A 17,982-nucleotide genomic window follows, 5' to 3' on the forward strand; every position below is an offset into this window, starting at 1 on the left:
CTTAATTTAGGCAGAAGAAAATGTTGCTTCATTTGCTGCAAAACCAACCTCCTTCCTCCTTTTAAGGTTTTGAAAAAATTAAAACCAGTGATGTTGAGCAAAAGCTAATTTTGAAAATTTTGAAATTTTTTTTGGGTATTTGGAAACTTTCCCTGTCCCAAAAGATTCTGTGGTGTTTCCAGCTCCTGTCTTTCCCAGTGGTGCAACAGTTAGCACAGGAGCACAGGAGTTTATACATTTCTGGTGCCTCTGCAGTTGTCCACAGGTGCATGGCCAAATGCTGGGCAGTTTCAAGCAGATCCAACAGACTTAATAAGCTTCTGCTCTGCCTTCTCCAGGCCTGCCTTTGGCAGAGGAACTTAATAACAGTAATAATGTTATGAGTGAAACATTGGGAACAACTCTCCATCATGAGCAAACTATGTTGAAGATGGAAATCAACTTCAATGTTCACTCTGGAGGAATCCCCAGGGGTAGAAGCAGAATCCATTAATGGTGCATTTCTCCACTGAGCTGGGATGGGAAGAGTGTGGAGCAAAAGAAGAAGGCAAAGTGGTTGAAAACAACTTGCATTTTTAGACCCCAGTTTCCCACTGAGATCTTTGGAGATGCTGAGCTCTCCAGTTCTGAAAACTGGGCCCCTTATTTGCTAGCTGAAATAATGTTTTAGAAGCCCAGCTGTAATGGTCCACACTATGTTTCTCTGGCCCAGTTTGCCTTCCTGATAATTAATCTAACTAATGTCTAGAGGTTTGTTTTACCTTTTCCCCCCTTCTTCAGCATTTTTGTTAACACAAGCAGAGAGAGAACATGAAGAAACAATATCTGGAAGGATGCAGCCTAACAGCAATATTGCCATCTGACTAAAAAGAACTCAGACCTTCGCTTAATCCTCAGGAAAATTCATCTCCACCCTCCCAGCAGACCCTGGTGAGAGCCCTTGAAGTGGTAATTAAAGTCTATTGAGTGGCAACTGCACCTGTTTAGAGAGGAGAGTGTGGGTAAGAGGTGCACAAAGGGAGATGAGCAGCACAGAGAGGGAGTGTGTGAGAGAGGTGAGGAAGGAGGGAAGTGGAGAGAGGGAAAAAAACCCCAAAGTGTTGGCCAAGTCAATCCAGTAAGATGTGCATTTCCCATCCTTCCCTTTATTTACTTTCTGCACCCCTTCACACACACAGCCAGCTCCTACCCTGCTCTCACACCCACTGATGGAAACTCCAGGGGGTTTTTCCACAGCCAGCCTGAGCCCTGGACCAGCTGCTCCTCTGCTGTAAATCAGCATTGCTCCACTCAAGTCCTCCTGGACTTAAAATCAGCTTGTGCTCATTTACACCAGCTGAAGGTCTGTCCCAGGGACGCTCATTAGCAGTCACTGTGCTCCTCAGAGTGGAAGCTGGGACATGCCAGTTCTTGTCTTTTTTTTTTCTCTTCCCTGGAAGAGAGCACATCCCTTTGTGTTGGCTTTGTCACCCCAGTGCAAATCCTACAGAGATGGTTCCAGATTTTAGCAGACCTGGCAGAGAGCAGGGTCTGAGGGAAATGGAAGAAACCAGAGAGGTGCAGTGCTGGTTTTGCATGCCTGGCTCTCAACCTGTGTCACCTCAAATGTCCCCAAGACCTACAGGAGAAGCCATGAAATCTAGACTTGCCCATAAACACTCCTGGGAGCTGTGGATCTTTCCAAACCCTTGCAGATCCCCACTGACCCAAGGATCACAACTAAGGAACCACTGGGGTGTTCAGTGAATTGACACTTCACAGGTAGACTTGAGGGCCAAATTCTGTGGTACCAGAGGAACAGGGCACTTCTGCTGACTTCAGTAGAGCAGCACTGACTTGTGCCACTAGGTAATTCCCATGGGTTTGCAAGTGGCACAAAGAAGCAGATTAATTGGTGGAAAGAAGGATACACCAAGTTGTAGAAAATAACCCTCCAGTGTCTGAGGAGAGTAGGAAAGAGAGAACATTTCTTGGTACAGAAATCTGGACTGCCCAAGCAACCAGGGAGCTGCTGCACAGCCATCTATCTAGAGGCACAGTCTGGGGAGACTGTCATCCTGAGACCTGTGGAGTGATAGCAGAAATCCTGCCTTCTTCTGCCATAATCCCATAAACATGAGCTCCAGGTTGTTTGTCCAGCTGGGCATTTCAGATGAGGCTATAAAAACTTAGGCAGAGACCTTGACAGGAGGTTTTTTTTTTGGTAGAGGTAAAGAATCATCCTTACACTCTACATATGCACAGAGGCTACTGAAGCCTATGCACTTAACTCCCTTTATCCAACCTAAAAATGGTTTATTCCTGGGGTACCTTGCATTTGCAAAGGCTCTGTTGTGATACAAGCTATGCCCAGTCACTGCAATTCTACCTGTGCCCCAGCAATCAACTGGGCTGAACTGGGCTAAACTGGGCTGAGTGGTTCACCCTGAGGCTGAGCTGAGCAAAGGATTCAGGCAGAATAATTTGGCTGATGTTGGCAAAATTTTCCCTCTCCCTGGCCCTGCTGGCAGCTGGTCCCCTGAGAATCCCTGCCCTTCCTCCTCTGCTGGCTGCCAGGGATGGCTGACATAAACCACAGGACTTTTTTTTCTTGTTCTTGGAGTGTCAGAGCACACAACAATTCTGGTGTCAATGTTGTTGTATCTGTTGTAATAGTATTTCTACAAATACTATTAGCAATGCCTCTGTAGCAAGCTCTCCTGATAGCCATGCCAGGAAATGCTTCCTTGTGAATGAAGATGGAAAGGAACATGCAGTCAGGAAAAGCCAAGTCCTTTGGCTGTTACAGGTGGGATTTGCAATTAGCTGGGGAGCTGATCTGATTATTTGCCTCCAGCTAACAGAGACAGACAGATAGTTCTGTCTGCTTATCAGTCAAGTCCTGCCTTAGGTTGAGATTAATTTTTGCACTGACTGCAAAGGCAGCCTATATGACTCACTTGACACTCTAAAGCCTAACTGTTAATAGGCTAAATTATGTTTCTTTAATGTTTATTAAATGTTAATAATCTCTTGCTTGCCTCCTCCTAAATTCTAGCCCTGTGCATTGACAAAATCACTGGGTACATGGAGACCATGTGATATATTGCCTCATTTGTAGCTTTCTTGCTCCCAAACACTCCTCTCATTTTTTCCTTTTCAGCCCTTCCTCTGCCTTCTTCCCTTTCCACCTTCTCTCTGATTGCTGAGCAGCTTTTTGACTTTTCCATCAATAAGTCTAAAGAGCACTTGAACCACTCTGTTCCCCCTTTCTCTCCTCCCTCCAGTTCCAAGGCAGGCAAGCTCATCGATCAGAGGAACTCAGGAAATATCTGGTGTTTTGTTGTCAGGATGATAATAACATTGCAGTTGTGAATGGGCTGCTGCAGGCCTGATCATGGACACCTGCAGGGTTTGTTTAATTGCATTTAATGACAAATCCTATACAGAGGAGCATTGCCAGAGAGATTTAGTATCTGCCAAAGAGGCAAAGCACAACAGCCCAAAATACAATTTGCACTGAGCATTTTTCCCCCTGCCTCTCTTTAAACCATTGTAATAAATAACAAATCAGGTAAAGTGGGCCAGAATAGTTTGAGAAGGAGGTGGGGGGCAGAGGAGAGAGATTGTAACAAAAGGAAATAACAGCAATAAGGCCACACTGTTCTCTCTCCCATCCCTGTGGTCTGGTATATAGGAAATATTGTTTGTTTAATTTACAGCCTGGAAGTGCAGCTGGGGATCTCTGCCATGAGCCAACCTCTTCTAAAATAGCTGGAGGCTAAGCTCCTCAGTCCCTGCTCTTCCTAACCAAGCTTTTTTTTTTCCCCATGTTCTGCAGCTAAGTTTAGATCTTCTCTTTATAAACAATTAGGAAGAAACTACAGCAACCTCTCAGCACCATGGGGTTCATCTGCCACCATAAGCTTCTGCCTTGCTGAAAGCTCTGGGACAAACTAGAAGTGGCAGATCTCATCCTGAAAAAATATCACAGGGAGAAAAATGGCCCTACAGAGACAGCTCTTGCTCTCAGAAGTCCAGACAAAAGTCTCACACACCTCTGAGCTTGGAATTTTTGTTTGCTACTAAATGCCTTGTTCTTGTACACAAGAAGTAACTTGAGCTTCTTGTGTACAAGAACTTCTTCTTGTACTACTTCTTCTGTCTTGATGATGATATTATTTTCTAGGGAGAATTTGTGACAAATCTCTTCCTGGACCTGGTGTGTCACTGTGCTGTTCCAGAACAAGGACTGTGAAGTGTTCTTGTCACCTGAAGTGACAAGAGTCCAGGTTAGCACTTCCCAAACTGTCTTCTCTCTCAAGTTATTAATCTTTACAAATCATTCTCTCTTCTAATTATCCTTAGCAGAAATTGTCCTGGGCAGCATATTTCTAAAAATCATCTGTTCCCACAAAGTGTTTTCATTTGAGAACACTCTGGGCTAGGGCAGAGAGGAAAATATGGGAGAGTTCAGAGGAAAAGCCTTGGTTTAGGAAATACAAAGCCAGGGCAGGCACAGGCAGGTAGCAGAGGAAAGCTGTCCTCAGTGTCAGCAAGGAGTGCAGGCTCACTGCTGGGACACTTCATATTCAGATGAAATTTTGCATTTTAAAGAGCACCTCGGGAAGCTTGGGGGTGCTGGGAACCTCATGCAAGAAAATATCCCCTTCTGCAGTGTTTGGTCTCTCTTTTAATGCAGCAATCAGCAGCTGGCAATGTCATTATACAAACATGGTGTAGGGTAACACCTGGACTGCAGTTTTATCTGATTTCCTGGACAATGGCAGTAGCACTAATACCCCCTGTTAAATAAGACCACCTGGACATCTCCTGGTATCAGCTCTAGCTATCAAAAATACACTTGCTACCTAAGCTAGCACAATGGACTCTTATCTCCTGAGCAGCACAAATCCCCATATTGAAATAACCCATCTGGAGTTTGATTAAAGTGTCCAGAGAAAGCACATATGTTAAAAGAAAAAAAAAAAAAAACAAAAAAAAAAAACCAGCACAAGAGGGAGGGACCTGACTGCTCTGGGTGAGTTTGCATGGGGCACAACCTCTGTCAGCACCAGCAAACCCTCTCTTTTTGCTGAATACTCATTTGAAAGGAGCCTTTCACCACAGCACAGCCTCTGCTGAAGGATACTTCTGTTTCTTTCTTTTTATTTTTTTTTAACAGCTGCTTACAGAAGTGCATTTAACAGGCTTGGTTTGAAGACAGGAAGGATGTCATCCCTTCCTGATTCCAGTGGCTGAGGTAAGTAAACAGTGGGCAAAAAGAAACAAGTGGGATTCTTTCATGGATGTGAGCCAGCATTGTCCTTTCACACCTCATCCATGCCACGTGCAAGGTACTAACAGCAAAAAGTTGGTTGTAGAAGCAAGGCTAAACCTGGGGTGAAAGAAAAACTGCTCATCAACAAATCCAGAGAAAGGTTTCAGTTTTCTTGCTTACAGCAGTCACTCAGTGGGATTCCAGGTGACTTGGCACCATCACTGTCTTTGTCTTTGCTAATGGATTCTTTTTCTCTAGTATTCCCAAGTATATATTGCATTTGCTTGGGTTAATCAGACCAAAATACAGGTGAGTGATAGACAGGTTGACAGAGCACTCCTGGAGAAGTTTATTATAGGGTAAGGGAAAAAGGAGACCCTGCTGAGCCCTGATATCCCTGGAAAAGAAACAAACCCAACACTATCCAAGTTTTTATAGGCATATATAGTTTCCTGAGTGAGAAAATGGAGCAGAGATTCAGTTACAGTCACAAAATTGGACAGATGGTTATAGTGAGGTTTGACATGGTCTCACAAAAGACACTGCAAAGGGCAGCACCCACCCCTGAAATAAGAAATGAGTGGGGGAAAAATGAGAACAACCAAGTATGGATAACAGAAGACATGAAGGAGCACAACCCTAAAGAGGAAGAGCTGCTCTTGGTGGTCTGGCTCTGTGTGGAAGACTAGTGATTTTGTTGTTCTGATTAATAAAGGTGACAACAAATCATAGCCTGCCATACAGCACAGACCCTCACCCTCCCTGCCAGAAGCCAGGCTGGCTGCCCCCAGAGAACCCTGTCTGTGATGGACCCAGGAACTGGGTGTGCTGAAGTGCTTTGGTGTGCTGGAGGTTTTATTGTGACTTCTTATGCTGTTCCTCAGTTCCCATCCTTTTGAAGTTAACCAAACTTAGGCTCTGAGTGAAGCAACAGAAGTGTCCCTGAAGAACCAAGCTGTGGGCTTTAACTTCAAGGCAACTTCACATAAAAATCAACTGTCATAATATGTCTGACTGAAAGATCCCACAACAAATCTGGGGCAGGACTCACCCACCAGCTGCTGAGAGCAGAGAGGTCTCCAGGTACACTGAGCCCCTGCCTGTATCCTTCTGCCCACAGGGCCTGCTTTGAAAATCTGGCCCTTTGCTTCCCACAGGGCTTGAAAACACAGAAAGAACAACTTTCCAATACCACCCAGAGCCTCCATTTTCAAAGGTATTTAGGTGTGAAAATGAAACTCATGAATCCTGCTGAGGTCAGTGGTAGAAGTAAGTACTGAAGATGGCTTCAATAATTTGGGTTGGTGCTGTACAGCATTTTCTTTGTTTCTTTTTTAACTTGAAACAGGACGTGCTCAGCACTGAACACTTGTCATCATTATTGTGGCATATGTGATTTAGGAACTTAATTCCTTTCAGCTTTTCTCTCCACTGACTCACTGAGGCTGAAAACAGAACAGTTTTGGACAGTTATCTGTAGAGCTGGTGCAGCAGAGCACCAGAGCAAGTGCAGCAGGTGGCTACAAGCTGAAGAGAGTCCCCTGACCCCCCCATGTCTGTGCTGTGTAGTTTACAAACAGAGTTTACAGCCTTCAAAGCCAGTCAATAACATCCAGGTTCTTAGTGAGTCCTAATATTTCTGGTATTGAATGGGTTCTATTTCCTACCTCTCTATTGACCTGCTGCAGCTTCTTAGGCTGATCTCTGCTGCACTGGGTGCCTCTGTCAAAGGAAGCAGCAGTTCTTGCCTGCTAGGAAGACAGATAATTTAGTTCTTGCTCTATCTAATAGTCTCTATGTCCCTCACCCCTTCTGTATTTGAGCACTTCATTCCATCACAACTCCTGGCAGGTAGCCACGTGTTATCCAGGTAAACTGAGGCAGGCGACAGAGGGGGTGACTTGGCAAAGCAGGCAATTAGTGGCTCTACAGAAGCCATCTGAGCTCAAGGCACAGGGCTAAATAAGGTCCTCTTGCTACCTTGCCATTTGCCTCAGAGCCTTTCTAGTGTCCTGTTTGGAAGAGGGATGGATCCAAAGATCCTCTGTCTGTCTCCTGTGAGAGTCTGGGAGGCAGGAGCAGAGCAGTGCTTCTCCATCCCAGGGAATCTACTGCCAAAGGAATTTAACAATTGTACAAATTGCTGTCCTTTGATGGTGCATGAAAGAAAAGATCCATGTATCATAAGCAAGAACAACCCATAGTCCCCCTCTCCTGCACTCCCCCACTGCTATATTAAATCTAGAAAAATTCAGAGGGCAGCAGTGCAACCATTAAATGTGGAAATTGCTGGGCTGGTGTCTAATGTAAATGAAACTACACTGATTGAGTGTTACTCAACATGCCTCTCCTGCCTGTTCATCTTCTGCAGTCTGATCAAGATCCTTCCTTCCAGGTAGCTGTGGCCTCATGCCCTGTATAAGCACAGAAAATAATGTCATCACAAGCCTTAATGATGAAGGTAGTTACAGGACAAAAGCCCCTGCAGCAAGCTGGGTATTGGGTCATTGTTCCTGTTAATGTCATGGTGCCATTTCTCACTATTTTTAAAATTGTTCCCTTTGTACAGCAGATTTCTCATGTAGTTGCTTAACTGTATAGAAGATCTTGTCTTCAGTGGAGCTAGCAGCAAGAAGCTATCTTTCTCTGACTCCTGGAAATCAGACAAACCCCTAAAAGCTGAAACAATTAAGAAAAACTTGGTACACAGCTGCCTGCAAAGCTAAATTTAAACACTGAAAAAATGAGGCTCTTGACTCAGTCTGCTGCTACCCCTTAATGCAATGACAGACTGAGCACAAAGACCTTGCAGAAAAATTTTCAGGCATCTAAATTATCCACTAACAGTTTTGGAAGCAATTTGGGAGTTCAGTAAATCAGCATGGACTTTGCTCCTAAATTATTTATATGCTTTTGGAACTCTTAGCACAGCTCCAAAGTTCTCCACATTTTGAGGACTGAGATGTGGAACAATGGATTAGAAACTCTTGAGCCTTCAAAATGTTCCAAATTGTATATCCAAGCCCTTTTATTATTATCTTCATTGTATATTATGGTTGTCCCAGACACCTGAGCATGCATGGGAGCTCTTTGGCAACGTGGAAAATCTGCATTTGCAGTTGAAATAAGGAAGACAGAAAAGAACAGTTATTACTCCCATGTTATTGGCAGGGAAATAAGGCATGAGGAGATGAAATGACCAGCCCAAGGTCACAAAATGAGTCTCTAGAAAGGGGAGGTCTCAGCCTAGATTTCTTAAGTCTCTGCCCAATACTTCAGCCATCCATTCACTTGCTTTTTAAGTACCCTGTCATTATTTCTGTGAGGAAAATTATGCAACTCTTCCAGCAGCCAGTACTGTGTAATTCAGCTCGTCTGAAAGGGAATATGAAATGGCAGTTTCAAAAAAAATTAACCCTCCTGCCACACAAGCTGGCAGCCTTGTCAAAACGTCTCATTTTTTTATCTTTTCTTCCTCTGGTGGGTATTTAATTTCTCTCTATATTCTCAGAAGAGTGGCTGGGGTTTTATCTGCATTACACTACAAAACCTTCACGGGTGTCTCCAGGGCCTTGGGGGGGTGTGATAGTTCTGAGCCCTTCACTCCTGTGCTGGGTGTTGAATTTTACTCTGTGTAACTCAGCTGCCACCTGCACAGGAAGGGCTCCTGGCAGCTTCTCTGATGAGCAGCAGCTCAGGAGGATGCAGGGAGCATGCTACCTATGGTCACCCATGGATCTTTTATTCCTGGCTTTTGTGTCAGCTGGAAGTAGGAGCTGCACCTCTGATGTTGGTCTTGTTCAGGGTTTTCACCCGTGGGTGCTGTCTCCATCACCTCAGTGCCCTACTTGGGGACACTGATTATTTTTGTGGTGACCTCAGTAAGAGAAACCTAAGGAAGCAGGAGAATTAATGTCACACAGGACTGAGACCAGGATGAACCAGACTTTCCAGGCTGATGCATTTCCAACCATCTCCCCCCATGTTCAGCTGGCTCTGATTTCCAGACCAAACAAACCATTTACAGCTGGGTTGGGAGCTAGGTTGAGGCCTGAGTATGTTTCACACTCACAGATCTACAGGGAGAGGCTGTTGTGACACCCCTCCTTGCTCTCTTTATTCTCTCATTACTAAGCAATTTCTTTATTTGTGGAAAAAACACATTTTCATCAGCTGCACTTCTCCCCTGTGATGTTTCTGACAGCCCTCCCAAGAACTTAGGAGCAGACTGATGTAAATTTGGGGCCTAAGAATCCTACCTGGTGATCCAGTAAATTCCATATGCATTTGACAGCTGGGAAATTAATAGGAAGCTCTGGTTAACAGATACTTGGGATAAAAGTGGGAGCACATCTGATCACCATAGCAACGTGCAAGAGCCTGCACAGCACGGAGGGGAAACGTCACCATCTCAGTGCCCTGACCTGCAGTGTAAACAAACCCAGCACTGGGGGTTCCACACCTGGATGTGCACAAGCAGGGCCAGGGACACCTCCAGGTAACACAGCCCTGCACACACTCAGCCTGTTCACCCCGACAGGCACAGGAGGGATGAGCATGTTGGCATTAAAACAGACCCCACGTACCCAAACTCACTGCTGCCAGCTACCAGGGGAACACAATTCTTTGCTTGTGACCCCAAGGGGGACACAGAATACCCTCACCTGGCAGACATCCCACTGCTCCTCCTGTCCCAGCACAGCACTGACACTCTGGAGATGCTCAAGACACCTCTGGTCCTTTTCAAGTGTCCCCAAGCACACAGCAGACGTAGGTGACACGCTGGCACACAGTCAGACCTTGGGTGGGAATCCTGCCATGGCCACTTTGGTTTTTGGCTCCCCAGAGCACCAAACACCTGCTGGTCCCCTTGACTTTCACAGCTGCTGAAGTGAAAATGAGGCCCACGGTGTCTGTTATGCAAAAGCAGTTTCTTAGCAACAAAAATGATATTCTGTGTGAAGGCATCATGCATTAGGAGGATAATCCTAGGTAATTCCAGACAAATCCTAAATGGGTGGATGGCTAGATGGGCTGAATAATGACAGACAGAATAATAATAATAGAAAATAATTAAGCTAATCTGATTACCCTGGAAAGGAAAAGAAACACAAATACAATAGAACAGGAGAAAACTCTGTGCCAATTCCCCACGTAAAGATTAGAGCTATTTAAATTCAACTTATGACCTAAAAATAGGTTCTGGTAACTAAAGCTTTGCTTCTCTAAGCTAGGCTATTTATTACCTTGAATATTTATCCCTCGCTCCAGCCACACATTATCAGTCAGGAACAGATTATCAGCTGTACATATTGTGCCACGGGAAGGAACAAATCTGTTTGCTGTGAGGGATGTGGCTTCGCTTCCAGATTATCTTGGCCTAGGCAGAAAAGCTGTAACAGTGAAACGCTCCCAATGATTCCCTGCAATTAAACCCCACACCAGACGAACGCTGTTCTGCCTCGCTGCGTAGCTCTTGTGTTTGGAACTTAAATCAGCTCAAGGCATTTCGCAGAAATAACACCTCCCGTGCCATTTACACACGCCGTAAAGTCACAGAAAAAACATTTGACAGCCCAGTTCGGGAAAGGGAGATCTCGGGTCACCTTCCCTGGGCTGTCCCGGCACTTTGGCACAAGGACCGCGGTCTCTCCCGCCCCTAAGGTCCCTCTCACTCCTGGCCCCGAGCCCCCCATGGAGCCACCTCGGCGGCAATAGGAACCCGAATTCACTCCGGCCCCGCTCCCCTGCCGGAGCCGCGGCCGCTTTCGGTGCGAGGGGGGCGGAGGAAGAGGCGAGGCGCGGAGTCCCCCTCATCGCTGCTGCCGCCCGCCGCCATCCCGTTCCCCGCCCCAGCAGCCCCCGCGCAGAGGGCGCTGGGAGAGGCAGGCGCGGAGCCCCCGGGATGACCGGGGAGGGGCCGCCTTCTGCGCGCAGAGGGACTACACTTCCCAGAGTGCCCCGCGCAGGGCCGTCAGGCTCACGTTGCCCCCTTTCCCGCTGCCTGCCGGGAAACCGAGTCCTCGAGGCGCCGCTCCTGAGGGGCCGGGCGGGGTGCGGGACTACATTTCCCATCGTCCTCCTCCGATCCCGCCCGGCGGTTGCGCGGGCGCCATTTTGTTTCGCGTTACAACCTAAGATGGCGGCCGGGCGGAGGGACGGAAGGTTGCTGTGCTGAGGTGAGGGGTGTTTCGCCGGGCGCCGCCGGCCCTGCAGGGCTTCTCCCCCCGGGGGGCCGCCCTCGCCCCATCCCCCTGCCCCGGGCCGCTCTGGGGACGTGGAGGAGCAGCCGGTCCATGGCCAGGAGGTGGCCGGTGCGGTCGCCGCGGCCCCCGTCGCCATGGACCTGCGCACGGCTGTGTACAACGCGGCCCGCGATGGGAAGCTGAAGCTGCTGCAGAAGCTGCTGGGCAGCCGGAGTCGGGAGGAGTTGGAGGCGTTGACCGCAGGGCCCGGAGGGGGTGACGGCCCCGGGGGAGGCAGCACCCCTCTGCTGATCGCCGCCCGGCACGGGCACCTGGAGGTGGTGGAATACCTGCTGGATCACTGCGGAGCCCGGGTGGAGGAGGGAGGCTCGGTCAACTTCGATGGGGAGACCATCGAGGGGGCTCCCCCCCTCTGGGCAGCCTCGGCCGCCGGGCACCTGGGGGTGGTGCGGAGCCTCCTGGATCACGGCGCCTCGGTGAATCAGACCACGCTGACCAACTCCACCCCGCTGCGGGCTGCTTGCTTCGACGGGCACCTGGAGATCGTGCGCTACTTAGTCGGGGAGCGAGGGGCAGACCTGGAGGTAGCGAACCGGCACGGACACACTTGTTTGATGATTTCTTGCTACAAAGGGCACCGGGAAATTGCACGTTACTTGCTAGAGAAGGGGGCTGATGTCAACCGGCGCAGTGTGAAGGGGAACACGGCCCTGCATGACTGCGCTGAGTCCGGCAGCCTGGAGATCCTGCAGCTCCTGCTCCGCTCCAAAGCCCGCATGGAGAAGGATGGCTATGGCATGACTCCTCTGCTAGCTGCCAGCGTCACCGGTCACACCAACATCGTGGAGTACCTGATCCAGGGAGGGCTGCAGCAGGAGGACGAGGAGGTTGCAGGGAGCCAAAGCGGGACCTGCGCCTCAGGCGGGAGCCGTCGGAGGCGTTGCAGCACGAGCAAGGAAGCTCCTCAGGGCCGCAGTGAAGAGGTGTGTGAGCAGTGCTGTGCCTCAGCTTCCAGTCAGGATGAGCAGCAGGTCCCTAATGTGTTCTGCACTCGGGAAGCTGCTGTGGAAGCACTGGAGTTGCTGGGTGCTACGTTTGTGGATAAGAAACGTGACCTTCTGGGAGCCCACAAGTACTGGCGAAGGGCGATGGAGCTTCGGTGTGAGGGGGGGCAGTACCTGCCTAAACCTGAGCCCCAGCAGCTGGTGTTGGCCTACGACTATTCCCGGGAAGTGAGTTCACTGGAGGAACTGGAAGCTTTGATCACTGATCCGGATGAGATGAGGATGCAGGCACTGCTGATCAGAGAGCGGATCCTGGGCCCGTCCCACCCGGACACCTCCTATTACATCCGATACCGAGGGGCCGTCTACGCTGACTCCGGCAACTTCGAACGCTGCATTAACCTCTGGAAGTATGCTCTGGACATGCAGCAAGGCAACCTGGAGCCTCTCAGCCCGATGACTGCCAGCAGTTTCCTTTCCTTTGCTGAGCTTTTCTCTTACGTGCTTCAGGACCGCTCCAAAGGCACTTTAGCTACTCACTTGGGTTTCTCTGACCTCATGGGAGTACTGAGCAAAGGGGTCCGGGAGGTGGAGAGGGCACTCGTGCACGGCAAGGACCCCGTGGTTGACTCAGCACAGTTCACCAAGACACTGGCCATTATCCTCCACCTGGTCTTCTTGCTGGAAAAAGTGGAGTGCACCCCAGAGCAGGAACACCAGAAACGTCAGACCATCTACCGCTTGCTAAAGTGCAGCCCCCGGGCCAAGAATGGCTTCACTCCTTTGCATATGGCTGTGGACAAAGACACCACAACTGTGGGACGTTACCCCGTGGGCAAGTTCCCCTCTCTCCACGTTGTGAATTTGCTTCTGGAGTGTGGGGCTGACCCAGACAGTCGTGACTATGACAACAACACCCCGCTACACGTTGCCGCCCGCAACAACTGCCCGCTGATCATGAGCGCCCTGATGGAGGCTGGAGCCCATATGGACGCCACTAATGCCTTCAAGCAGACTGCTTATGAGCTGCTGGATGAGAAGCTGCTCACCAAGAGCACGATGCAGCCCTTCAACTACATCACCCTCCAGTGCCTTGCTGCTCGCGCCCTGGACAAGCACAAGATACCCTACAAGGGTTTCATCCCCGAGGAGCTGGAAGCCTTCATTGAACTGCACTAGGGTGGGAGAGCTGAAGGTCCCCAGCCTTTCCCCTCCCCTGTCTCACCCCCCAGAGGTAGTGCAGCCTGAGAGCCATCCTTACCTGGGTGCTGAAGGCCATCACTGCGTGCTTTGTCCTCGTCTGTCACCATCAAGCTGGCGTGTGCAGGGGTAGGGGAGGAGAGGGCTTGAGAGTTGTCCCTCACTGTTGTCATCTTCAGGTACCAGATACCTCCAGCGCAGAGAAGGCTGCAGCCCCTGCCCTTTCCCATGCCAACCATCTTGTCCTGAGAAGGAAAATGGAGATCCCTGGGACCTGCTGCCTCTCCCATTAGTGCAGGATTAATTCAGCGTTAAGCTTTGGAGCAGCTACACATCACACATGTGCTCTACCCCTTCCCATCCACAGTACTGAACAGCTAGGAATGCAAGTGAGGAATAAAATAATAATCTTCCTACTAATTCTTTCCCCATTCCCTTCTCAGATTTGGTCCAGTACAAGTTGAACAGCTGAGTGGCTCGTGCTCTGCTGAGGTGGTTGCCTTGCCTAGCAGTAGGGCTGGGTATGCTGAGGAGGGATTTTTTTTTTTATTTCTGCCTTGGTTGGCCAAGTAGCAAGTGGTGTTAAAGGCCTGAGATGTCAATGACTGTGTATAAAGCTGGGTTATTTTTTCTCTTTTAGAGCCAGGCCCTATCTATGCTGCAAGACTTCTTCAATCCTGTAAGATATAGTAAGGTCAGTTCTGGTTATATAGTTTTATTGGTAGATGTTGGGTTTTATGGATGGGGAGGAAAAACTGCTACCTTTAAAACAAAATAATAACATGGAGTTCAGACCCTTAGCTTGCCCAGGTTCACTCCCTTCCCTGTGCTGAGCTTCTTTAGCCCCAGAAGTCAGCAGGGACTGAGCAGTACAGGGTGGATGTGGCCAGGCTTGAGCCAAACCAGCACGCTGGGAACCATCTCTGAGGATGTGCTCCTGCAAGCCCTCTAGGATGGGAGGTACTTGAAGCGTGGGTGGTGCTTGGAGGGTTATTAAAGCAAGTGAGTGGTCGTGGCATGTTTTCAGGAGGGTGTTCTGAAGGAAGAAAGAAATGAAAGTTAAAGGTGCCTTCTGTTTCTCCTGAGGTTTATTGGTATCAACCCAGTGGGCTCTGTTAATTATCCCCTTCTGAAAACCAACCTGAAGTGGGTTGTTAGCATCTGGTTTTGGCTTTTGATTCTTTTCACAACTTCACTGAGGATGGTGCTACTTCAGAGATTGAATTTGAAATCTCATTTGGCTGCTGTTTGGGCAAGCTCCCTCCTTTCATTTAGGATCTGCACACAACTTGTTTTCCTTTTTTTTTTTATTTTTTATTTTCCTCTTGAAATCTGTTGTCTCAGGGTAGTTATTTGCCTCTAGCAGCAGAACCCTCCTTGGTGGTAAACAGTCAATGTTGGTAAAGGTGATGCTGTTCCAGCAGTTTATCTTCTTGCAGGGGGAGTGTCTGGGCTCTGGCAGGCAGTGGCTCATTTCTTGGCCCCAGGCAGAGTGGAAGGCACAGTTGGGGGTGAAGCAGCTGCCTCTGAGCTTTGGGAAAGGTCAAGACTGGGAGAGCAGAACCCTGATAAACAGCCATGCACTCTATGCTACTGAAGCTTCTCTACTTGTATTTATAAGCCAGCACATCCATTTGCTTCAATAACCCAATGTTCTCTGCCCCCTTGAAGATATTATAGATCTGCCATTACATTTTTGCAGTGTTAACTATAACATTTATTTATAAAGCAAGGAGGTTTAACTTCTATTGAGATGTAAAGTGCAGAGTTAGTTAAGCTACATTCTATTTCTATTTTTTTTTTCCCCTCTTTTTGGCTGAAACCTGAACTAAACTGCAGGAATGGAATTTGTTAATTTGTGAGCTGTTGAGCGCTCTTAACTTTAAATAATAAAACAAAAAATGGCTGCTAGAATGCAAGTGCCTTGGACTTCTTGCTGTGAAGCCTTGATTTTCAGCTTGTTTCCTAGGGATGCTACACTTGTGGGTACTGAAATACTTGGGTGTTTGCAGTCCACTGGTGTGATTGGTTGGTTTCATCTGAATTTAGTCCTGGGAAAAACAAATGTGTGCTGCAATTGCAAACCTTGACTCTGAAAAAGGATAACACTGACCCTGAAGTGACACCTCACTTTATATACCTTATCTTTTGATGTAAATGAAGCAGAGAAGGATGCTGCTGTCCTGTCTCAGACACTGCCTGCCTTATTTACAGCTTGGGACCCTGCACAGCAAGCAGGAGGGATGAAGTGTGGTTCAGTGTTCAAGCCTAGAGCTGTGAGTAGGAGGTCAAAAGCAGACACTGGAATTAATGCTGCAGGAGTTAGTTCCACTCAAAAATTTGGACTTCCAAAAAATGCTTGGCCTCTTCCAGGGAGGATGGGAGCAGATGGATAAATTAACTGAGTGGTTGTGCCTTTATTGATTGCTCCATCCTTAAAAATAATTCATGGTGGTTTGATCAGTGTTGCTGCCTTCATTTTGGACATGACATGTGCAGTGTCTTCAGTTCTGGGGCACATGCTTCTCCCATGGAAATACTGCTGCTGTGTGGTAGGAGAGGGCTTCAATTTTTTTTCAACACATAAATAATTCTAATTACATAGTGAGGACCCAGCAGTTAAATGTTGATGGTAATTACTGTGTGGGAGATGCACAGATGTAGGGGTAATTATAGTGAACAGTCCTTATTTATTGAAGGTGGGGACTGAGCCAGCTCCAGTACTTGGGGCAAAACAAGGAATTGTGGGGAGCAGTGGAATGTTTCAGAGATGATTTTGTTACCTGAGTAATTATCTTGGAGGGGTTTTTTTCCACTGGGATGGCTGCAGACCCTACTGAAGCTCTTTTGTACATGGCCACAACAAAATGTCTGCTTTTTGTTCCTCTCTTAAAACCTAGGATGTGCTTTTGTCTCTCTGAGAGAGACACTTGGCCCCATGGACAGCAGAGCCTCCCAGGTTTCTTCTGGGTTGCAAAAATGGTGAGAAATTCACTGGGGTTTTCCTGGAGCCCTTCTCTGGACATCTTTGAAGCCTCCTAATATCATAAGCTCTGTGTTTACAAAGAAAGTGGCCTGGAGAGCATCAGTTTGGGGATGTTGGCACATCCCACCTCACCTGAGGATCCAGGGAGGAATGAGTGGGGCACAGGCACACACGTTCTGGTGAAAACAAAGCCCTGGTGGCAACTTCCCTTCCAGGACAGAGACAGCAAAGAAAATGTGGGATGAGTGAAGCTGCTGCTGTGGTTAGAGCTGGGCTGTGGCTCTGACCTGGAAGTTGCTCCCAATAACCTTTGAGCCTCTCAGTCCTCCACTCACTCAGCTTAACAAACCCCCAACCCTGCCATGTTACACTCTTCTCCCATGCCTTACCCTCTCCCATTTTCCAGCCCGACCAAACCTGGTGTGACTGTTTTAAGGCTGTTGACAAGCTGGAGCAGCTTCAGTTGTCCAGTTTTGCCTGCCCTTTATTTATAGAAAGCAGCAGAGCTGGAGAAAGAGTGATGTAGATGATTTCTCCCAAGGGGAGGAGCTGTCCTGGTGGCTGCTCAGCAGAGGCAGTGTGACAGGAACACAACACCTGTTGGAACAAAGGTGACGTGAATGAGAGAAAATAGGGAAATAAAAGGAACCTGAGCACTTGGAGGGTTCCAGCAGGCTATAAAGAGTAAATGAGTTAATCCATTGTCACTGGGTTCTTCGAAGTTAAAAGCTGGAAGCCAACAACTGATGGCAGCTGTTAAATAGCAGTGCTCTTAACATGGTTCTTGTTCTGCTCAGGACAGGGAATGCTTTGATTTATCCAAGCCAGGTGTCTTCTTCTCAGTCAGAGACCTAGGAGGAGCTTGGCCTCTTTGTAGTGGGGGGAAGCAGAGACCTTCTGTGAACAGATCCATAAGAAAGGACCTGTGGCCTCTTAAGAGGAAGTTCTGTGGGATTTAAATCTAAGTCACAGCCACTGTGCTTTTGCAGTTTAAGAGTAGGGATGCATCAGCTCTCACCTCCTACATCTGGTGATGCCCAGGAGCTCCAGAGCTTGCACTGAAGTTCAGTCAGTGCCCAGGCTCTCCAACATTACCTCCCAGACACCCATGGCCCCTCCTGAGGGGCAGAAGCTGCTTGTTAATAAAAATGCAGCAGTTGCAGCTTTCAGCAAAAGGCAGGTGGAGGGGGCTCTCCTCATTTCTGCTGTTCTCTGAGGAGCCAGGGGTGAGCTTCATGGCACGGGCTGGTGCTGGTTTGTAGGGGTATTTAGTGCAGAATGCACTTGAGGTAAAATGAGGCAGAGGATTGTTCAGTCTTCAGCCCA

At 48.3% G+C, this 17,982-nt stretch overlaps 1 protein-coding gene and 1 long non-coding RNA gene across 2 annotated transcripts in view; both read left to right on the forward strand.

Moving 5' to 3' along the window:
• The window catches only part of LOC115599837, a 32,355-nt gene that overhangs the window by 9,712 nt on the left and 4,661 nt on the right, over positions 1–17,982 (forward strand). Inside the window, exons 6-8 of the long non-coding RNA XR_003988637.1 lie at positions 781–930; positions 4,169–4,271; positions 5,165–5,242. This is a non-coding gene — a long non-coding RNA (uncharacterized LOC115599837). The remainder of the gene's footprint in view (positions 1–780; positions 931–4,168; positions 4,272–5,164; positions 5,243–17,982) is intronic.
• FEM1A (fem-1 homolog A) lies at positions 11,391–15,589 on the forward strand. The gene has a single exon (XM_008500967.2). The coding sequence runs from the start codon at positions 11,601–11,603 to the stop codon at positions 13,647–13,649; it is 2,049 nt and encodes a 682-aa protein (XP_008499189.2). The 5' UTR covers positions 11,391–11,600; the 3' UTR covers positions 13,650–15,589.

This window comes from Calypte anna, chromosome 28 (genome assembly GCF_003957555.1).
Source record: "Calypte anna isolate BGI_N300 chromosome 28, bCalAnn1_v1.p, whole genome shotgun sequence".
NCBI lineage: Eukaryota > Metazoa > Chordata > Aves > Apodiformes > Trochilidae > Calypte > Calypte anna.